Genomic DNA, 24,082 nt, shown 5'->3' with positions numbered 1-24,082 from the left:
GCAAGTTGCCACCAGAAGCCTATATCCAATACCTCTTCGTAAATGGTTCATAATCCAGAGATAAATATATGATATGGTTCTGAACCTTAATCTAATCAATGCGTAAAATATGTAGAGCTTTAGATGTTAGAGATAAAAGATTTTTCTCTCTCTACAGCATCATGGTACAATTAACCACTTAGGTTATGAAAACACAAGATATATTGGGTCAAATAATGATTTCCCCCCAAACCAGCCAATTTAGCCAGGGCAGAATACATTAACAATCATATCTAACATGTGCCTTGATCCAAAGATGGTGTTCATAACATCAATGCTTTGACTTTGAAGTGTATTAAAATGAAGGAACTATATAAACTGACAGGTCATCTACTCCTGACTGCCCTTCCTGGAGTAGGCTCAACCTGCCACCACTAATAGGAATTTAGAATTTAAATAAACATTCAATCCTGACTGTGGTCAAGTATTTCTAATACAGTAAAACATCAAACCGTTAGGTAACAATTAGACTAGAAACCACCTAAAAACACCCAAACTGCTGCCTCAGCTACTGCAAGACCCTAATCTCTGGGCATTCAAGCATTTCCTGGAGCAACAGCTTGGTGTGACACCAGAGTATAAACTCTCAAATCAGGCAGATTTTGAACCCCACTCTCATCACTAATTTAGAGATCCCAGGCAAATTAATCTCTCAGAGCCTTAATTTTCTCATTTATAAAATGACAAATGAAAATCTGCTTATAAAATAATTAAAATGAAAATCTACTTCAAAAGGCTGCTATGAGGTCCACGTGAGAGTACAAACAGGAAAGCACCAATCACAGCTCCTGAAACAGTGCAGGCACTCCAACTCAGATGTAAATACAAGATATGGGGATCTCAACACTCAAAAATCTGCTTTAGTGTTCTTGTACTCTCAACTTTAGTACTTTTCGTTGGGTTCAGTAATCTAAGATTTGTGTAACTAGTAAGAGTGGTGAAATAATGTACAAAAAGCTTTCATTTAAAAACATAGGATTAAGTCATATCAAAGGACAAAACTTTTATAAAAGAAAAACATTTTCCTTTAGTACCTATTCTTTTTACAGCAGACTTGCAAAGGGGACAAACTATGGAGACAGACTGCCTACTGCCTAAGTTCAAATCCCAGTTCACTGCTTACTGACTGTGTCACTTTACAAATTCTGAAATCTCCCTGGGACTCAGAGGTTTCTCATCTGTAAAAGGGAGATGGTAGCAGCAGATATAATACACAAGGTTGTTGTGAGGATTAAATGAGTTAATATACACAGACCATTTAGAACAGAACAAGAAACCTTATCCTTTTGAAGGGTAAAACAGTTTAAGCTGAACCACATTCCCTAACTATTTTCTTTCCTTCAAGTACTGTCTAAACAAATCAAGTAAATTACTATAGAAAATACTTGTGCTGTCATCACTTTAAAACAACACCTTAACTAACCAACCCACCACCCTCCCAGAAACCCACGTTAGTTCTGGACTCTTCGCTTACAAGAAATAATTTCCCGAAGTTTAAAAAATGCTAACTTATTCTTCCCAACAGTGGTACTTAGTATTTCTCTCAACAGGAACACTTTCTAGAAAAAAAGTAGTAACAATGAATGCTCCATATTCATAGTTTAAAAACTTTAGGTCTTAAGATTGCTTAATACTCATAAAAAAAATTGGGAAAGCTGTCAGGATCATAGTAGTGGATAAAAGTTTTCCAAAATTCTCATTTTTGCTTCAAAGCTTGAATTTTATCATTGGTCACAAATAGCATTTGTTTCCTCTAAAGTGACAGGCTCATTTCATTCATTTTCAAGCTGATGTTTGCCAAATACCGAAGTCTGAATAAACATAGCTCGCCTGCCTGCCATTCTTGGAAGTAAAGAGCATTCCATGAAAAAAAAAAGCAACTAGTTCAGCTCACAACTCAAATAATCACAAATGCTGTTCCTGGAAATCACTGCTGTACTTACTATTTTGCCTCACAGAATATTAAAAAGATCTTTACATAACAGCTATTATACAATAATTTTACAGCTTCAAGGAGATTAAGTAAAGCCAGTCATCTTTTTTAAAAACTGTGTGCATGGTGGTAAAGAATGTAATATCAATTACCAGTACAGCATGGTGCCACTTCTTTATTAGTAGCTACCACTGCTTTTGCATCAATGCTAATGTCGACACAGTTAAAAGAGCCAATTATGACTTAGTACTGTCAAGAAAGTAGTTGTGGGGGTCAGCCCCGAGGCATAGTGGTTAAGTTGGTGCACTTCACTTTGGCTGTCCAGGGTTCACAGGTCTGGATCCTGGGTGCAGACCTAGCAATGCTTGTCAAGCCATGCTGAGGCAGTGTCCCACAAAGAAAAACTAGAAGGATGTACAACCAGGATATACAACTACGTACTGGGGCTTTGGGGAGGAGAAAAAGAGGAAGATTGGCAACAGATGTTAGCTCAGGGCCAATCTTCCTCACCAAACCAAAAAAAAATAAAAAAAAGTTGTGACCTCATGGGCCCCCTTAAAAGAATCCCAGGGGTCTGTCAAAGACCACTTTTAAGAACTGCTGATTTAAAATAATCTGGGCTAAGGGCCAGCCCCATGGCCGAGTGGTTAAGTTTGCACGCTCTGCTTCAGTGGCCCAGGGTTTCGCTGGTTCAAATCCTGGGTGCAGACATGGCACTGCTCATCAGGCCATGTTGAGGCGGCATCCCACATGCCACAACTAGAAGGATCCACAACTAAAAATACACATACCGAGGGGCTTTGGGAAGAAAAAGGAAAAATAAAATCTTTAAAAAAATAAAAAAATAAAAAATAATCTGGGCTAAATATCCACCTTTCAATACCTAGCTCCAATCCTATGTTCTCCCTAAAGCTAATTCTCAAAACCACTCACTTTAGTTTGCAGTACCTCTAGTGTCTAGTAAAGAGCTTTTAACTGAAGGAGAAACAAAAGGAAATACCCTAATTTTTATCAATAATGCACCCATATAATACTATATAGACATTAAAAAGAATGAGGTGTGAGGAAAACAAGTCAGACAGAGAAAGACAAACACTGTATGATTTTACTTGTATGTGGAAGATCAACACACACACGATGGATAAGGAGAACAGATTAGTGGTGACCAGAGGGGAGAGGGGTGGGGGAAGGTGAAAGGGGTAAAGGGGTACATATGTATGGTGCTGGGTAAAAGCTGGACTCTTGGTGGTGAACATGATGCAGTCTATACAGAAACTGAAATACAATAATGTACCCTGAAACTTACACAATGTTGTAAGCCAATACGACTGCAACTAAAGAAAAAAAAAAAAAAGAATGCAGTGCATACCAAAATGGAATGAGGCATAAGCTATCCATCTAAGTCTGTGTGCGTGTAACTTACAAAACAGTTTGTATATGATTCTATCGTACATGCATCAAGGACACAAGTATCTTCATGGGCACATCAAATTCCCAGAAGGATACAAAAAGGACTAGTAGAGATTACCTCTGAAGAGGTGGGATGATGTCAGAAGAGTTTTATTTTTTTACTTTATATCCTATGCTCTATCACGTCTAAATTTAATCATGATTTCGCATCTTTAACTTTTCACAAACGCATGTATGATTCTTAACCTACTTACTTCTTAAAGATACATTTTGCACATATTAGGCACTCAAATATTAAATCCCCAGGTTGAATTACAATACATCTATAATTTGAACAACTTTATTTAAATATAACAGAGAAAATCTTGAGAGACTGAAGGAGGAAATCTTCTTAGCTCAGAATCCTGAAGTCTATTATCAAGAGTTCATCATCTTACCAAACTTCTAAATAGTTAAGGCAAAACATAATAGAAATTGAGGTTGAGGCTGATACTGTTATGTTAGATAACGAATACTCAAAAAGAAAAAGCAATGACAAGTGTTTGGGTGCTGAACTAAGCACATATACTCAGAAAGAGCAGAATCAAGGGGCAGGCTAGGTACATCCTAATGTTTCCAGAACCCTTGGATTTGCTCTAGGTTTCCACATAATGACCCTAAAGGAGGCTAAGCAAAACAAAAACAATCCAATAGGGTGGGAGTATAGTTTGGGGCAGCAAGGTAGATTAAACCTATTTGGAAGTCAGGAGGCCTGGATTTTGGTACTAACTGCCACCAAGAGGAGCGACAGAACCTTCAAATACAAAATCGTGACCTCTCCCCCCATTCAATCTTCTTGTGTTTCACTACAGCATTAATGTCAACACTTCCTCCTTGCTATTTTATCTCAGGAAAAGCCTCTCTAAAGCACTGAACACTTCCCCCCCAACAACTATTCCTTAGCTTTTCATTAAATTCAAAGTCACTTTTTCTTTCCTTTCTTTCTTAAATGGGAACAGAGAATGTATAGACTAAGGGTCCTTAGACTAAACTGTAAAAACTAACAAGAACCCATTATAAAATGTTTATATATTTGTTTCAGCCCTAAAGAATGGCCCACCTGCCACTATGCATTCAAATCATTGGGCTATGTGCTCTGATTTGAGCTTGCCAATTAGAATACATGAAGCCAATTAACAAAAAGTATATTTCAAAGAAAAACTACAAGTTATAGAGCTGGGATATACTCCCCTTTCAAAAAGTACTCCATTCATTATAGAATGATATAATCCATTTAGAAAGCACTTTGGCAAAATACATTTAGTTCATAAACTTTGACAAAGTATACTTACAGGGGCATCTACCTTAAAAAACAATTCAATTGATAGATTTGCACCACAGGGTATATTTTTAGAAGTCCTCATTGCTGTTTAAATTAAAAAATATAATGTCCTCTCTAAACATGATTGGTTAAGTAACAGGACAACATCATGTATCTCCCAATATGAACCATGAAGGAAGGAAGAATATCACTTCCAGGAATCCCTCTCCAAAACGCAATCTGAATTTCATCACAAGGAATCACCAGATAAATCCAAATTGAAGGACCTTCTACAAAATGGCCAGTACTCTTTAAAAAAGTGATAAAATCATGACAGGCTAAGACTGAAAAATGGATCCAGCGTAAAGGAAAGACATTACAAAGAAATGCAAAGTATGATCCTGAATTGAATTCTGCACCAAAATTAGATTACAGTGGTATAATTTGTGAATAAATTCTACAGGTTATATAATAGTTCACCAACTTTATTAATTAACTGATTTTGATAATTATACTGTGGTTATGTAACATGTTAACATTTGGGGAATCAGGTAAAGGATATATGTGAAATTCTTCGTACTATTCTTCCAAATTTTTTTCTAAATTTGAAATTACTTCAAAAATGAGAAGTTAAAGAATAAATAACTGATAAGAAAATTTAACTACCATATATAGAAAAGGTTACTTTCCTTTCCGGTTATTTAATATTACAATTATTATATAAAAATAAGTTCTAAAGAAAAATCCTTTTTAATAAATAGTGACTATTTCTGGAAGATGGCACTACCAATGAGTCTGGCACACTATCTTGACACTCTTTTTGTGCTCATCTGTGTTTTTCAAATTTCCTTACTGGGCTGGTAAAACTTGTATTCAGTAGAGAAATGGCACAAAAACAGGTGATTTGCTTGTAAACAAAAATATGAGGGATGGCGAAGAGGTTCCTATTTTGTCTTAGAGAGCATTTCACCAATTGGTCCAAATGTTAAATTTAACTTCCATTAAGATAAATATACATAAAATGTCATTACCAAATAGTAAACAGCCTCAGAATTTCAAAGCAAAAGAATCAACCCCTAATGAGACAGTTATTGGCTGCAACTTGAAAAGATAGCTGGGGTAACAGTCTTCTTTGACTTGACCTCATCAAATACGTGAGTGGGAAAGACCAAGCCTCCATACCCCATTCCTGTTTTTCAGATTGTGCTATCATGGCCCTCTTCCATGAACACAACAAACACAGAGAAGTTAGGATACAGATACTCTGCTTTCACACGAATCATGCACAAACAATGCCAGTAGTTAGAAGGCAAAAGGTGGTACGAAATTGAGGCACAAGGGCCCTCAAATATAATACTTGTTATTTTCATTTAAGTATAGAAGCCTAAAATAAAGTCTAAAACTGAAGCCATTGCATTAAATGAAATTAAACAAAGTGGTAATTTTTCCAGTTATTTTGACAACCTCCCCATCCCTCCTAAAACCCACACATTTTAGAGCAAACATAATGTTTTAATCTACAACTAAGGTGATGCTACCATAAGGGACAGAAAATATGAGTATTTACGGTATGATCTAACATAAGTTGTTGAACCTCTAAGCTTCAGTTTCTTGATCCGAGAAAATGAAAAAGCTAGCCTGGATACTCCTTCAAGCCTAAAATTCAATGATTCTATAAAGTTCAACTCTCAATTTATTTTGTTATTTAATTAAAAAGCTCAGGGCGAGCCCCGTGGCCAAGTGGTTAAGCTCGTATGCTCCGCTTCGGTGGCCCAGGGTTTCGTCAGTTCAGATCCTGGGCACGGACATGGCACCACTCATTAGGCCACGCTGAGGTGGTGTCCCACATGCCAAAACTACAAGGACCCACAACTAAAATATGCAACTATGTACTAGGGAGATTTGGGGAGAAAAAACAGGGAAAAAAAAAGGTCAAAATACCCTATAGATATCATTTTTAATAACATCCTCAGCAGGAAATTTAATTCCAATTCTGCAGGACAATGTATAAGTTCAAATTTCCAGTCTTGCACAATTTACCTGTGTACATGGAGAATTTTCCCAGAACTTTCACTTTATTCTGTAAGTATATAATCACTTTATTCTGTAGTATATAATCAGTGTATGTAATCACTTTTACCATTTTATCTGAGCCTTTTATCATTCCTAGATCTCAAAATTCTAAAAAGAAAGCAGGCTATGTTTGTTGCAATAGGGGCCTAACAATTTGGAAATTAGTCTCTTACTCCCCCTTGTGGCTCGAATGGCTTCCTTTCCTTCAATATTAACTTCATCAGTTGCTTCCAACCAACCAACTAGCAAAGTGCTCCACCAAAAATGCTAATGAATCAGGTTGCCAGGAACTAATTTTAGGTACTGCAGACATTCTGACTATAAACTCACTCTTCTGTGCAATGTTGGCCTAAGAGAGTAAAATCTTCAGTGTTCTCTGAATGGTAAGGTCATATAGCTATGAAGGGACAGAGCAGCTTAACTTCAAGGATGGAATCATAGAGAATTTTGACCAATCACTTAACTGAATGGAAGTTCCATTAATAATAAATAGATGCCAATCTTCGCCATTTAGGTTTTAAAAAAATCAAAGAGTAATTTGATACAGCCAAGATATATTATCCCTGGTGTTTAAGGAATGTTAAAAGCCAGCCTAAAATTTCATTATGATTTTTCTTAAAAGCTAGACAGTTGCTCCCTGATTTTTGCCCAAAACGAAATAAAAGATATCTGCACAAAACTTAATGCTCACAAAAAGCCTGGAGTGTTGTAAAATGTTTGTTTTTTTGAAAAGTCAACTGGGTGAACGGGCTAACAATAAGTGGGATGAAAAACTGCTAAGTTAAATCAGGTTCAGAGAGTTGCCTGCCTCTGGATCCTTAAGGCTAGTAAAATCATGCCAGGAGAATCAATGTTTTACCTCATATTCAAAAGGTAGCTCCTAAAGATGAAAAGTAAAATGGTACGAAGTACCAAAAAGAATTCCTTGTGCATTAAGTGGTAACTGCTAAAAGTGGTCTGACACTCTTGGGAGCTTTACTTCTCCCCTCCCCCAGAGCCCCTTTTACAGCTGGCATCAACCTTAACCTGAGCTGAAGTATCTCACCAATCAAGGCCCCATTTCTCAAATATTTCCATCACAAATATTCTGTGATGGAAACACCTAATTTTTGATAGTGTTTTTTTAACTGGCACATGCACACTGTGTATTATGAATAAACTCCCTAGTGGGATTAGATTTTATCAGTCGCTTTTTAAAATGGTTGAAAACCAGCTCTTTCATATTCAACCAACATGCAGTACTTTCCCTCTCATTCTGTGATATTTTTTGTGTACATGTCTATTTTCCTCTCGAGGTTGTGATTTTTTAAAGAGCAGGGGTTTTATATATTTTTTTTAATAGCACAGGGCTTATAGAATAGCAAGTGACAAATATTAAATATAAAGAGTTTAAGCGATTTATTAAAATTCTCTTAAATTTAGTCTCAAAATTAATAAATCAAGCCACACTGAAGTGGTATCACAGAGATACAGAAGGTAAGCAGTATATTGCTATTTAGTATTACCATGGGGGTGGTGTTAACTCACTAATTCTCAAAACATCCTAGAGGTAGATACTATTATCATTCTCATTTTGAAGATGTGGAAATAGTCACAGAGATCTAATAACTTGCCCAAAGTCATTAATATAAAACTTTCAAACCCAAAAAGTCTGTATAGCCTGTGTTATTTTATATCACCCTCTAAAATAAGGTAATTCACACTTTAGTTTCCTTTATTTTTAGAAATATTACACAAGACTGTTCAAGTCTTATCCCAGTGTTCCAATTAACAGTCTGATGATAATTCCCTCTATCAGATGGAAACCTGGAAAGGGAAAACTAAAAGAGAAAGTTGTTATTCTTAACAAAGAGCATGTTCACTTTGGGATGTCATATTTCTAAACAGGTGCCAAACAGTAGTAAAGTACTTATCAAACTACTGAATTGAGAACTAGCTTGTTCTAAGTATACTACAGCCTGCCTATATAATACTGTCCTCAACTGTCAATTCCACAGAATCACATTTTAGAAGTAATGTGTTTTCGGTAGGATTTTCATCAAGTGTCCCTGGGTTGAATGTAGCCCAAGTATGTCCTCCTAAATTCTTGGCAATGGTGTTTATTATGTTTTAAGAAGGAAAAAAATTATGAGCTGACAGTTCATGAGTCTTAGATCAACAAGAGAAGCAGGTCTTTCTCAGAAAAGCATTTGTAACTAATCACTTAAATGAGAAGCATTCAACTCACCACTGGGTTCCTTGGTAACACGGCAAATCTGAAAAAACTTAGATCCCAAAACATGTTTGCAAAACAGGAATTAACCTCCACTAAAAAAGTTTCTAACTTCTCTCATGATGTCCAATTCATGGAACAAATAGACAAAATTCCAGTACAATAAAACTGGGCACTCCTTGCAAATTAAATGTAATAGGATCTTTCCCAGATTTTAAAAGAACAAACATACATACAGGTCAATCTACTGGACAAAGTCTTACTTTGGTCTATTTAACTCTACAGATTAACATTCGACTGACTGTCCTTACATTCTTACCTTGTCATACTACCTGTGGTTAATATCACTGTAGGCATACTTTATTCGGGGTACAAGGGAAGAAGGCTCCTACCACATTCTGTCAAAAGAAACTCAGAAAAACATACGTTGAAACCTTTTAGTAATCTATTCTAACGTAAAAAAAGTGCATGTGCCATACAACAGGATCATACTAACAAATCAGCTATACTCATCCATGCTTTGTTGCCAAGATCCACAGTGTAGCAAAAGAATGTCTGAAAAAAATTAGTGAAATCTGCCAAGAAAGACGACTATTCTATACCACATTACTACTTATGTCACATTCTACCTTACCAGAAAATGCAAAACTAAATCAATGACAAATAACAAGGCTACCACACAGCCATTTTCACAGATACAAGTTTTTCATCATTACAGGGAATTACTCACTAGAGAACAAATGGACCCATTGCACAGAAATGTACCTAGTACAACGGGAACTGCTGAGATATGGTGGTTAAGCAGGCCATTCCTCCTAAGCCAAATTCAAATTTGTGCTACTTAAAAAATATTAAGCATAACATATTCCTTCAGTGTACTTTACAAATTAAATACCACAAACATCCACAGTCCTGTTTTCAAGAATTAAGTAATGCAACCAATCCTCTAAAGCTGAAAACAACTTAGACATCAAGATTAAAATAAGATCTAAGTCCAAGTAACCAAACAGAAACCCTCTGGCCATAAAGATAGGAATTAGCAACAGCTTGTATCAAAGACAGTGAGAAGACCAAAAGCTTTATGTGCAGGATTTAGGCAAAGATTGAGCAGAAAAACAGAGGGAAAGCATTCTTTTACAGAAAACTAAGAGTAAAAGCTGTATGCAGCATAGAACTGGGAAAATAACAGAGGTCCAAGTCCAAGTGAATGACCACCAGCAGTAAAAGGTTTACAATTTAGCTTCTGTCCATTAAAATTAGATCAAGTTTATCCTTACAGTATTACTTTCTCGCCAATACGCTTCTGAGTGGGTGAGTAAGGGGTACAACTACTACTAGTACAACGGGAATGGCAAATAATCCTGGGTACTACCCATGGGAGTGTATCATACAACCGAGCATCAACATGAATGTAAAAGGCTGAGAACCAATAATCTAAACAACACAGCAATAACAACTTGCAATCAGAAAATGAAGTCAAAGCTGAGTCCAAGATACCACTTTAAGTCTAGAAAACATACTTAAATTAGCCATAGTCAGGTGTTGCTTAATGACGGGGACACATTCTGAGAAATGCGTCCTTAGATGATTTTATCATTGTGTGAACATCAGAGAGTGTACTTACACAGACCTAGATGGTATAGCCTACTACACACCACACCTAGGCTATGTGGTACTAATCTTATGAGACCGCTGTCATACAGGCATTCTGTCGTTGATCAAAATATTGTTATGTGGTGTATGACTGTAGTTAGAAAGGACAGGTAGTTTCAAAAGAAAGATAAACTCTGGCTTTTGGCACGTTGAAATCGACAGCAATTCTAAATCCCTTAAAGATCAGTGACTATTCTCAATGTAAAACAATCATAATAAAGCAAGAGCTATGGGAACCAGGATGAAATCACAATTGAATCTGAAGAATGCTGGAAAAAAAAATTCTAAGGCCTATTATTTCAATGGACTACAAAGTTTTGTTTTTTTTTTTAACTTAGCTGACATCAGAACACCCATAATTTTGACTTTAAAAATTTTTTTCTTAGACAAACACATTCTTCAATATAAATCTGCCAAAGACCACTTATTTTGGAATTAAAAACTAGTGGTCAAATTAATCTAAATAGTCCAATAACATTTAATTCAATATTATAAAGGCAGAACTATTTCCTATACTGGCTCCCTTTATGTGCTAGAACCACCTATCAGCTGTGAAAATAGGTATTATATTCATGGGAGAAAAACCCTAAGTCTTTCATAGGTTAAAGAACCAATTCCAAAAAACTAAGATTAATGTATAGAGATGATGATAACAAACTATGACAGAGGACACTGAGAACCTATTCTGGTATTAGTAAAAGGAGAAAATTAGTCCAAAGAACAGAACCAGATTACCACAGATCAAATCTTCAAAAAAAACTCTCAAGAAGCTCTGATTTTCTTTATGAAAATAGAACTATTTTTGCATGTTAACCAACCCTCCTTTTAAGAGGCAAAATCTAGTGTCACTTCCTTTGCTTGCAGTTCTTCCATGGCCTTTAAAGTCCCCCAGTCCTTACTTTATAACATTATAGTAGGCCCTTTGTGATCTAACCAGTACCCATCTTCTTCTAGTCTCATGTCTTGCAAAATTATTTAAAAAGTCCTTTAGGGGCTGGCCCCGTGGCCGAGTGGTTAAGTTTGTGCGCTCCGCTGCAGACGGCCCAGTGTTTCGTTGGTTCGAATCCTGGGCGCAGACATGGCACAGCTCATCAAACCATGCTGAGGCAGCGTCCCACATGCCACAACTAGAAGGACCCACAACAAAGAATATACAACTATGTACCGGGGGACTTTGGGGAGAAAAAGGAAAAAAATAAAATCTTTAAAAAAATAAAATAAAATAAAAAGTGCTTTAATTGCAGCAACGTTCCCCTCACCTAATGATTAACCAAATTCCACTTGACAGCCTGGCTTACACTTAGGTTCTTCATTCCTGGGTAAATGCTGATGATGCCCATGACTTGGGCTAAATGCTTGAGTATAGTAAGTTTTTTGAGTACTCTCTGGAATCCCCTTCAGCTTCTATTAGCAGTCATATCTTTATTAAGAGTCTGATACTTGTTTCCAAAACTATGCCATTATAGTAGCTATAATTACTTAAAACGTTACATTACTTAAATGTTATGAAAAACAAGTACGAAAAGATGCATTCCTATGAAAACTAAGTTGAATGTTTTGGAACAACTAGTTTGTAAAGGAGAATCACACACAAAAAAATCACTTGGGTTGGACAAGCAACTAAAGGATTAGAAAAACTGCACACTTCTAGAAGGATTCTAAACTGATTGCTTATCAAGCATTTAAGTTCTCATTCTACTATGCAAACTCAATCTGCATTTTATAAAGGGTGCATTTATAGGGGTGGTTAGCAAATTATTTTCAAACTGTGCATGTACACATATTCAAAGAAAAGGTCTTAGCCCCACATTAAAAATGGGCAAATGAACATACATATCTATATGTTTAATTTAAAATAAATGTTTAAAACAAGTATGATCACATAGCGGAACTACTTTTCAATTAATCAACTAACTAGGATGCTTCTACTATACCACTAAGGTGTTACCAACACGATCTCTTTACTGATGATGGATGTTTTTACAAGAAAAAATGAAGAGCTAAATCATTCTTGATAAGCTACCACAAATCTAAGGTAGCTTATTTCCGTCCTTTCTAATTCAAATACCTCTGCTAGGGCTGCATACAATTTCTTCCTCTTTCTCGGGCAGATTAAAAGAGCTCAACCACTATTTCAGAAGTGTGCATGTTCTTCCTATACTTTGAGATTTTATACAGGTTTTTCTAACTCCAATTTCAAATCCTTTAACCTTTTCCTCTTAGTTCATTTTTAACTCTCTACACAGCTCATGTAATCACTAAACATCTCCAGGTCATCTGTATCTCTCACTAGAATAGGTAGGAAGGATCTCACTTTTTTTTTTTTTTTAAAGATTGGCACCTGCACTAATAGCTGTTGCTGATCTTCTTTTTGTTTTTCTTCAACCCCGCCCCCGCCCCGGCACCCCCCTCCGGCCAGGTACACAGTCGTGCATTCTAGTTGTTAGTGCCTCAGTTGTGCTATATGGGATGGCGCCTCAACATGGCCTGACAAGTGGTGCCATGTCTGCGCCCAGGATCCAAACCAGTGAAACCCTGGGCTACCGAAGCGGAGTACACGACTTTAACCACTTGGCCACAGGACCGGCCCCAGGATCTCATTCTTATTTAGTATTGCAATATGGTCATGCACCGCATAACGTTTTGGTCACCTACAAACCATGTGTACAACTCGACAGTGGTTCTGTGAGATTAGTACCATATAACCTAGGTGTGTAGTAGACTATACCATCTAGGTTTGTGAAGTACTGGAGGAGAGGGAGAAATTTTCCTCTAACCTTCTAGGTTATTCGGGCTGGGCCAAGAATTAAATTGTCATGAGACAGATTAACAGGAAAAAAAAGTTTAGTAACATGTATACATGGGAGAAACCCAGGAAAACCAAGTAACTGGCCAAAATGACTGAAGCCCTCACCTTAAAATACCATCCTCAGCTAAACACAAAAGAAAGCCAGGTGAGGAAAGCCAGGGACTTCAAAGGGAAAGGTGATTCACAGGTAGGTGAAAAGGAGCAAGTGTTTGGCCACAAAGAAACAGAACAACACATGGGGGAGCCCACACATAGACTTTTCTAGGTTCTTTCCTGTCTACCACCTAGTTCGTATTATTCTAAAGTGACAGCTCACTTCATGAGACAGGTTTTTTTAATCTGTATTCTTTTAGGCAGTTTAGGGGGGGTTAACAAGAAAAACTTTGAGTCTTTGTTTAAAATAATCAGCCTAAAATCATCATCACATTAAAGAGACAAATTTTGCTCCCCTTCAGTACAATGTTCACACAACGATGAAACAGACTAACAGTGCACTTCTCAGACTGTATCCCCGTGATTAAGTGATGCATGACTGTGCTAAAAAAGGACAGGTAATCTGTTTCTCTTGGTTAAGTGGTTGGTTATTCTTCCCCTTCCAACCAAACAGTGAGCATCTACCTTTCAATTCTCCTTTACTTTTTCTCATTTTCATTTCACACACCTCAGACTTCCCAACTGTACAAAATACCTTACGAGGTCAATACCGAATGCTTATTGCAAAAACTCTTTTAAAAAGACTACTGAGTTTCATTATCAAAAACACTCTGTCCAATGTATTCCTTCCTGGGAGGGACTGTAGGTATCTACTTTAATGTCACATAAAGTCTTTGTACTCTGAAACATACCAAAAGCCTTATTTGACAAAAACATGTAAATATATAAAGTAGTGAAGGTGGGTATATCACTGCAGAATTCTTGAGAGAAGCTTTTATTCCAATAAATGAGCTACCTCAGTGATTTTCAGCTTACAATTCTATATAGCAGTTTTTAAAGCCCAAGGCACATATTATTATATTCAGACTAGGAAGGATGTAAAAGCTGCCTGGTTTCCTAGCTTGCTTCTGCTTAATGGCAGTTCTGTGGGTTGGAAATAAAAACCGCAGTGCCCAGCAATGACACCTTAAAACTGCCCTGGGCAAATAAAAATGTAGAGAAGCATAAAATGGAACTCACTCAAGTTAACGGAATCACTATTACTCAACTACTGGTGCCAACCATTACAAACGTCAGACTCACGATTTTACTGCTTCACCTCCCATAAGCAGAGGAAGCCATTCTCTGCCTTATACCAATGACTTTCAAATTTTTAAAGGAAACCTTTGAAAATCAGCTGGCCAGTATGAAACTTCTGCCGCAGAAAAAAACAGTTTTTAAAGCTTCCTGGGTCTTTAAATCGCATTCTTGGACTCTTAAGAGACCCCAGTGCTATTACAGGCAGGCTTGTAATGTCACCGCTTTTAAGCAGAACCCAAAAGCTAAGACAAACAGGGCAACAGAAGGTAGCCAAGGGCTTTACCTGATATTTATTCTCCACAACAATTCTATGGGGTGGATATTATTCCCATTTAACTGGGCTGTTTTCTCAGAGGGAAACAGTGATTTCCTTTGGCCATGCAGCTATTAAATGGTAAAAAGCTGGTCTGACTCCAAACCTGGAGCTCTTTCTACACCACTACATTCTTCTTTGAGTTCAAATTAGGTTTTCTAGTATGTATTTCTTCATTTTGACTTCATTTTGTTTTCCATTTCATCATGTTCAAGACAAAACTACCCAATTTTCTGCTTCTTGTGCGTTTATGCAGAAAAGGTTAACGTTAGGGATCACTGGTGTTGAGCTCCTCCTTCAGTACCAAGAAAGCCCTTGGTCTAAGATCTGGCAGGAAAGGCGGATTGCATAGTTCACATACTACAATTTCAAATTAATGACACAAGGAAGAGAAGAACCCAAAGTCCTTGTGCATAAAGAGAAGTCCATGCTGTGAAGGATACGCCAGTGACTGATTTCCCACAGCAATGCTCTACAGCTCCTGGACAAAGTAACACGGTCTCTACTCTTTCTCTGCTTAGTAAACGGGAGAAATTAGTAACTACTTAATAACGAACTAAAGAGCTCTTCAGAAAAACTTAGAACTCTGGAGGTTAGCTCCTTGTTATGGGAAGAAAGAGGATGTTTTCTTAGCTAGTATGATACAAATGCTGAATAGAACAATGAAATCTGGTTCATCACGGATATCACCAGCCAATAACGTTAATTCTAAAGAGGATTACCTGCTTATTTTTCTCAAGGTAAAAAAAAAAAAAAAAAAAATCAAAATTCAGAAAAAACTAGAGTAATAAAAACTATAATTGATTACATTTTTATCATGCAAGATCGTAAACAAGTGGTTAAGACTGGAGCTCTCACCACCTCATCCAGGATTCATTTCCCAGTCAGGGAACCACATCACTCGTCTGTCAGTTGTCACACTGGCGGCTGTGAGCTGCTGTGAGCAGCTGTGATGCTGAAAGTTACAACACTGATATTTCAAATACAAGCACGGTTGCCCATGGTGGACAGGTTTCAGCAGAGTTTCCAGACTAGACAGACTAGGAAGGACCTGGTCACCCACTTCTGAAAAGCCAGTCATGAAAACCCTGTGAAGAGCAGCAGAGCACTGTCTGATATAGTGGCCAGAAGATGAAAAGATGGCACAAAAGGACCAGGCAGGGTTCAGCTCTGCTGTACACAGGCACTAGGAGTCGGAATCCACTCAATGGCACTAACAACAAAGATCTTAAAATATAATGAGAACATACTTTCACTAATAATCAAGTTTATCAGTTCAAAGAATTTTTTTTCTAGGAATCACTAACAGAGCTTTACTCTTGAAAAGACCAAGGCTGGAAGCAAAAGCTTGTTTAGAATTCCCTGAACCTTTTGTACGGCAAAGGAATTAAACTTTCATTTATCTATACTTTCAAAGTGGAAATTTCATTTAAACATAGTGAGACACCAGTGCTATTCTGAAATAGAACATGGATAGAGATCAGTACCAAATTCCCTTAATAATCATATCAAAAAAGAGAAGCTACTTAGAGATTAATCTAGTTATTTTCATCCACTGATCTGACGTATTACTTTTTTATTCTTGATAAGGTAACCAAAGGGAAACAGTTAAAACTGTTAATTTTTTCTTAGGAAAATCCTCAGAATAACAGAACTTTTATACTTTGCATGTGGAAAACATGCAAATACCTACCTGGAATCACAAATAAGCTTGTCAGTAGAGGATAAATGTTACCACATCCCCTTTTATTCCTAAAATTGAGTTTTGTCTTAAGGGAAATTATTACTTGGAACAAACCTTTTGAAACCAAAATAAAAATTATTTTATCTATCAGGTGTAAATAATAATTAGGGGAAAAACACCAGAGTGAACAAAGTTCAATTAACATTTACAAATACTAGTCAGTAAAGAGAGCAAGGGGGAAAAAAAAACCAACATTTTTTATTATAGAAAATGATAATTTTCAAATTTTAAATATTCCTATTACCTTAGCAAACCACAACATAAGCAACTATCATCTAGCCTCAACAAAAACATGGATTCCTTTCTCAACTTAGAAATAAATGATAGCTATCTACATGAAGATTTCAAATAAGCAATCCAAAACCCCCCCCCCAAGAAACCAAAAAAACACCCAAGACAGACACCACATGAGAAGACTTTGTGAGCCCACGTTACTTAAGATAAAAAATATTATCATTCTTTAAAAGAGCACCCTGAAGAAAATACCATTTGAAAAAAAAGTATTTGTAGTTTACGAATTGAAGCTGTTCCACTGGCAAAGATTAGTGTAAAGGAATCATAATACCACCACATCTTTAACGAAAACCTCAAACCCACAACACTGCATCAGAAATAATCCTATATTGCTCATTACAGTAGTTCTTCCAGGAACAAGGTTCAAATAATCAGTGCACCTGGATTTCCATAACTGCATTCCAGATTCAGTAACCAATCCTGAGAAATTGGGATACTCCATCTTTCTATATGCCAGTCCTCTCATACTGAGACCAATGTGTAACCTGAAGTCCTGTGATATAAGAGTAATCATCTAGTAAAACCACTTTAAATATTATTCCAAAACCTCCTGGTTCATTAAAATGGGAAAGTATTAATGTATATAGGATGTTATATGCTAAATGGTTGGACCTTGTACCAATCTACCCTCAGATTTAAACGTTTCTGTTTGTAAGAAAACAAATTAAAATTAACCAAAATGTAATGTTCAATTTTTTTCAGCTTTTTAGAGAAACTGTGCTTCAACATGGTGGGTACTGAATACTTAAAAACTATTTCTTGATTGAACCTGAAAAATCAAGCTTGAGTTACTCATAACCTTTTATTATGGTTGTCAATGTTCAAAGTTGATTTCCAACACTTAAATGCAAGAAGAGACAAAAGCAACTCTGAAGGCAGAATTTTCAGCATGCCAGACTCATTACATTAACATTATAGTGGCTAAGTCAGGGAAAGTTACTGTGTCTACAATGTCTATTACATCTCTCTTACATAAAAAATACGTAAAATTCCTGTATCTGTATATCTACATTTAAGAAAATTAGCTCTACAACTATGACAAGTATTCTAATCATAACCGAAAGGGTAATACTATTAGCTTTTTCAATTAGTACAAAATATACTACGACGGTCTATTTTTTAGTCTATTTGGACTGACTGATCATCATCATCCCATTTATTTTATACAAACTTAACTACAATTGTTTTAACATCTTTAACCATACCCTAAATACTTCAAAATGTAGAACACTCAATTTTTAACAGGAAAAGAATAACCAAAGAAAGAAAAAGTTGAGTCACGTAACTGATATTCATTATAGGAACTTTATATTACATTACAGTCAAGCTAGACTGAATGATTCTCACCAGTACATCATTGCAGATATCTCTTAGCTCAGTCTCAATTTTCTCTCTGTATTCTCGAGCCATCTGCTGTTTTTTCTCAGCACCTTCCGTCTTTTGCTCAATACTTGAGACGACCCTCCAAGATGACCTACGGGCTCCTACAACATTTTTATAAGCAACTGAGAGAAGATTCCTCTCCTCATTGGATAATTCAGCTCCTTGCTCAGTTACAGACTTCATGCAGGCTGCCATGTCATCATATCGCTCAGCCTGCTCGGCCAGTTTGGCCTTCTGCACCAGCTCATTTTTATCCATGACTGGATGTTCTGCAGGAAAAAAAGGTAGCATTTAGATATTTTTTTTCCAACAAAACAGACCCAAAATTACACCTGTTGTAAATAAGCTATATTAACACCTCAAATGTAATTGCCAATAGAAGATCTTCACACGAGGAATTTAATGCAGCCTCCCAAAATGATGATCAGAACGGGGGAAAAATTGGCATACTCAGCATGCAGAGGGCAAATTTAAAGCCATTAACATCAGTTTAGCAAAACTGAAATTGCATTACCTCATCTTTGTTCAGAAGATCCTAATTTTACATAAGGTCAAAGCACATTTGGTCAAGAGGCTACCTTAGAAACCACCCCTTATCCTTCTTGGCCAAACTCTCAACTCCAGTTTCCAGTATCACTAAGTAATCCAAAATTAAGCAGCTTTTCTGTAGTAAAAACACTGCCTATAAGAACATTACAATTTTTACCATACTTCCAGAATCATGATTTATGTCAGTTTAACGTAATTCATGTCTTTTTACTTTTATAATACCCACTCTGGTCAGGAGCATTTAAATTTTAGTTGGTATTACTCCTCCACTCCAAATCCACTGATCTTTGCAACATTTGTCAGCTGATCATAACATGACAATTTTCTGGGAAAATTATCAAATTGCCTGTTTTAAGAGATTCTGGGTATAAAACAACCACCCAGGATGACTATCTAACTGCCCCAAAGGCTTCATTAACTCTACCGTTACACACACACAAACACGCTTAAAAAATATAGCCATGAGTGCTCAACCCTTACTGTGAGCACTAAAACGTATTTAAGTGCTTCCAGTGTGATCAGTGTTTCTGACGTCGTTATAATAAGTTAAATGTAGAATTACTGCATTTTGTTTCTAGCAGTCAAAATTTAATTGAATATATTGCCACTCAAGCTGTCCTTGGCATGACTTCCCACCTAACTCTCCTCCTCCCATTTTAAAGCTCCCTAGACTTTTCAACTTACCCTCGTTATACTTTTCCTTAAAAACAGACTTTTGAAAGGTGCTAAAATAGCACAGATATTAAACCAGTGATCCCACGGACTAAACGATTTCAAAGAAAAATGTACAGCCTGAAGTGCGCTATAAAAAGATGAACAGAAGAGCCACTGTTACTCACTATGGCAACTGATTCCCCCAAATCACATCCTTTACCTTCCCATGGAAATCCTACATTTAAACAAACAAACAAATCGAACAGGTCCCCAGTATTTAAACAAGTAATCAGCTAGCTTGGATGAGAAGTATAGAGTTTCAATGCGAAAACTATTTGAAATTCGTGATCGCATATTCCCCACTCCCACCCCCGGGCTCTCAAAATTGCTAATTTTTCCCCGAGGAACTCAAAAACGCTCTCAAGAGAACGTTGTTTCTAACAAAAAATTATCTAGGAACAGTACAAAGCTTTCTCTCTCTAACCCCTCGAGTACAAGGGGAAGTACATTAGGTTTCTCACAGAATAGTGCTCCAAGGCCTCGCCTCTATATTGCGGAGAGGACTCGCCGCACCCATTTAACCCTTAACCGACGTAAGACATCGAATGGGGTGAAACGAAAACGGGCAGACGGTAACTTTAAAGAGCAGATCCTTCCAGCCGCGCTATCGGCATCTCCCCCCTCCTTGGCTCCGCCCAAGCCTCTGCCTCCTCACCAGTCCTCGACTCTCCCTCTTTGTCATGGCGGATCTGTGTCAAGGAGCCCAACCTACTGCTGAGAGTTAATTCCCCCCACCAGAGCAAAAGGGAGGAGCAGCGCGCCCCCGCCCGAGCGCGGGGGGGCCGCGCGCCCCGGGGTAGAGACGCCAGCGCCGCCCGCAGATGCGGAACCACGGCAGGCCGGGCGCGGACACACCCCACTCGGCCGGCGTCTCCGCCGCCGGACCCGCGGGTGCCCATTTAGTCTAGAAGGACCCGACAGCTGCGGCAGGTGGGGGAGGGGGCGAGACCACACCCAGCGAGCCGGGCCGCCGCCGGCTGTTACGCTCAGGCTCACCCCCCGCAGAGCAGGGGACGCGGCTCAAACCCAACGCAGGGACCCTCTGGGGCCAGCCCACCCAGTCGGCGAGCGCGAGACGCCGGCCCCCGTCCTCCCCATCCTCCTGTCTACCCCTACCTGGGCCCGCAGCCCCCATTCACCAGGAGAAGAAAAGCCAACCCCAGCCCCCACCGCGGAGCCCAGGAAATTCGGCCCCGGTCCGGGGAGCCCCACCCGCAGCCGGCTCACCCTCGCGCCCAGAGGCGGCCTCGCCCTAGTCTACCTGGCGGGCGCCTCCGGGCCAGCCTCGGCTCGGGGCCCGGCCGCAGGCCCTCCCGCCGCCGCCGCCGCCGCCGCCCGGGTGGGGGAGGGCTGGGTGCGCCGCAGCGCGGGGCGCGGAGGCTGCGCCGAGGAGCGGGCGGGAGAGACCGGGGGAGGGGAGAGGAGGGGAGGCGGAGGGAGGGGGCCGCGGGGAGGGGGCGGCCTCACCTGCGCCACTGCAATGCCCGCAGCCGCCGGGTCATTATCTCGGGCGGAAGCGGGGCGCGGGGCGGCCCAGAGGAGGGGGCTTCGGGGGCGCAGAGGCGAGGACGGGGCGCGGCCAGTGCTGCCTCGGCCGCCCCCGGGAGCCGGCGACCGGGCGGGTCCCCGGGGACCTCGTGTGTGGGCGCCCTCTCCACCCCGGGGACGGGAACTGGGAACGGGCGCTTCTGGGGGCCGAGGCGTCGAGCCGTAAGCAAGGAGCCCGAGGCAGCCGCGAGCCGCCCGCCCGACCCTAGCGGAAGAGAAGCCGCCGCCCGTCTCCGCCTGAGGAGACTCCGCCTCAGCCCAGCGCCGCTACGGCCGGGCGAGCGGGCCGAGGGGATGTGGAGCGGCGATGGCTCCCGCGCTCTCGGAAGGCTGGTCTGGGACAGGAAGGAGTGGGGCGAGGCGACGGCGGCCGGGCCCCTTACCTGTGTCCGGAGTGGGTGGCGGCGGACGGACGGGGCTCAGCAGTCTGGGCGGCGGCGGCGGCAGCGGCGAGGCTGAGACTCTGTCCCTGGATCTCGCTGCTCACAGGCTACAGCCGCTCCGCAGACACGGGGTTTCCTCCAATCACCAGCCCCGGCAGCAGGGGCACCACACGCACGATGACGTCAAACGCTGCTATGGCAACCGTTGATTGGTGCCCACAGCTCTGGGGGCCCAGTGCAACCGCCGCTCCCTAGTGCGCGTCCTGCCCGCCCGCCCGCGCTAGAGGGCGAGCGGAGGAGCGCGCGTCCTCTCCCTCTACCGACACTCCTCTCCACCCCGCTCAGCTTCAGGTTCTCTATTCTTCTCCTGAGCGCGCCTGGGCAGGAAGGTCCTTCCCCCCGCCCGCACTACCGCCCTACCTCGCCTTCCCCTCGGATCCCTCGCAACCTCCTCTGGCTCACTCTTCCTCTAAACCAGCAAGAAAGAAATTTGTCCCCACCCCCACCTTAGCTTTCCGTGCTGTCCTTCTGCGCCTGCGCCAGTCTCTCCCTCTAGAAGGGGCTCCGGTTCAGCAACATCCGGGACCTTTCACATTCCCCCACCCCCTCCCCTTGGCCTGGTCCGCCCCGCCCTCCGTGCTTCGCGGTGTTAACTGCTCCCCGGGCCGTCCGGAGGCTGCGTTACGAGAGTGGCTCCGCGGTTTGGGCATTGTGATCAGCACTTGGGAGGGGGGTTTAGGGCGCGGTCAGACGGTGAAGGAAGGGGCGGGGCGGCGCGCTGCCCCCGTGCCGCCGGTCCCCTCTGCCACGCGGGCCGACCTGGGCGCGCGGCCCCTCCCTTCCTCCCTTCCGGCGAGGCTTTACCTGCTGGCCGGGGGAAAGCGGCCTTAGACCTTTTAAGGCTCGGAATAGAGCGTGGGGTGTCCGGGCCCAGAGTGTGGGCTGAGTGACGGGAAGGTTTTCCAATCGGGAGCTCTGGATCTGCGCGCAGTGACAGCTGCGAGGGGACAATGGGTGGGCGCGAAGTAGGGGTGAGGTGGGCCGCGCGGGGCAGAGCTGGCGGGAGGTGAGGCCTGGAAGGAGACGCCTCCGCTTTCAGAAAGCCTACAACTCCCGAGGAGAGAAGATCGCCTTCTTAGATGGAGGGGGTGAGGTGATCTTGGAAGCCTTAACATGGAGAGAGGCAAAGAACAGAGGTTGAACGTACCGACTCGTTTCTCGTAGGTTAGATTTTTCTATGCAAATAAAGCTTTCATTTGAAGACCTCGTGCTGCAGTGACTTAAAAGATTAAGATCATTATCTGTTTTCTCCTGAAGCAAGGTTTGAGGGACGTGGTAGTTCCCAGGGCCCCGGTTGACCCTGCCGTCGGTGGGAGTGGGCCGCTGGCGGGGCGAGGAGCAGGGACCGGGAGCCAGGCAGAGGGGGAAGGAGAAGGGCGGAAATTGCAGGTGCCGCACCAACGTGCCAACCCAAAGCGGTAGGGCCTCCACCCTGTCAACTTACGGAAGTTGAAAGAGAGACGTTCACAGTGTAAATTGTTTCTGCCCCTTCTCCCTCTAAATGTAAGAGCTAAGAAGGGATTAGTGCTGGATGACCTGCAAAACGAGTTGCAGAAGTCATGGAGAGTTTATAGTTAGCAGTGAGAGAACTCAGAGCTCTTCCTACTACCCTTGTGTAAACTCCATCTTGACCTCATTGATTTTTCCACGGTCTTTATTGAGCACCTATTAGGGGCCTCCTTTGGGCTCAGCTAACAAAGGAGCCTCACAAAAGAGCTCAGCCTCAAGTTCTGCAGAGGATTGAATGTGTCAGTAGCAGACGCATAAAATGATTCCTCACTCTTCCAGGACCTTGTCTGTTCTGTGTGATGGATACAATGTGCCACAAGACTGTTCTACAAATTATGTTTTGCCTGAAGTTCCAGCTGGCATTTAGATAGTAAAGTATAAACCGGGAAGAAAGTTTCCAGTGACCGGTTCAAATTCAGTGTTTTTTATTTCCCCCAAGTTTCCGCATTAGCAAAGATTCATAGTAGGCTGAATGGATGAATAAATTGATCAGGGTTTTATTTCTGAGATATTAAAGTCACCTTTCTTTGACTCCTAAATTATTTTAGGGAGTGACTCACTTAAAATGACTAATATTTTAAAAGCTTGCTTTTTAAAAAAAATTGTCTCCAGTTTTGTGCTAGGCACCAGAAATTTGACAGAAGATACTAAGTTAAAGAAATCTTTCTTAAAATAGAAACTGATGTTTCTTTAACATGTCAAGTATATGTTTAGATAGAATATATGCCTTTTGTTTTAGAGGAAGTTAAGGGATTTCTCTGCATGAATAAACTGTGGATTTACTTTAGGAAACAGTAAATTAGTTTTTTGCTTCATGTTTGAATAACAAGGCATTTTTTAGTGAAATAGTAGGAACGATTAGGTTTTACATGCTCAAATCAACATGTTCATGGAATAAAGGTGTAATGAATGGGGTTGCAGGG

The 24,082-nt window shown here is 40.6% G+C and overlaps 1 protein-coding gene across 1 annotated transcript in view; it reads right to left on the bottom strand.

Annotated features, from left to right (window-relative positions):
• Positions 1-21,975, bottom strand: part of YWHAZ (tyrosine 3-monooxygenase/tryptophan 5-monooxygenase activation protein zeta) — a 33,142-nt gene extending 11,167 nt beyond the window's left edge. The window contains exons 1-2 of the mRNA XM_046641979.1: positions 21,591-21,975; positions 18,361-18,665 (exon numbers count right to left, since the gene is read on the bottom strand). Of these exons, the coding sequence (XP_046497935.1) occupies positions 18,361-18,654 (294 nt within the window). The 5' untranslated portion in view covers positions 18,655-18,665; positions 21,591-21,975. The remainder of the gene's footprint in view (positions 1-18,360; positions 18,666-21,590) is intronic.
• Between the last annotated feature and the right edge of the window lie 2,107 nt (positions 21,976-24,082).

The sequence above is a fragment of the Equus quagga genome, chromosome 16, assembly GCF_021613505.1.
Source record: "Equus quagga isolate Etosha38 chromosome 16, UCLA_HA_Equagga_1.0, whole genome shotgun sequence".
In the NCBI taxonomy this organism is placed as follows: domain Eukaryota; kingdom Metazoa; phylum Chordata; class Mammalia; order Perissodactyla; family Equidae; genus Equus; species Equus quagga.
The sequence above is the reverse complement of the archived record's forward strand: the minus strand, read 5'-3'. Positions and strand labels throughout refer to the sequence as shown.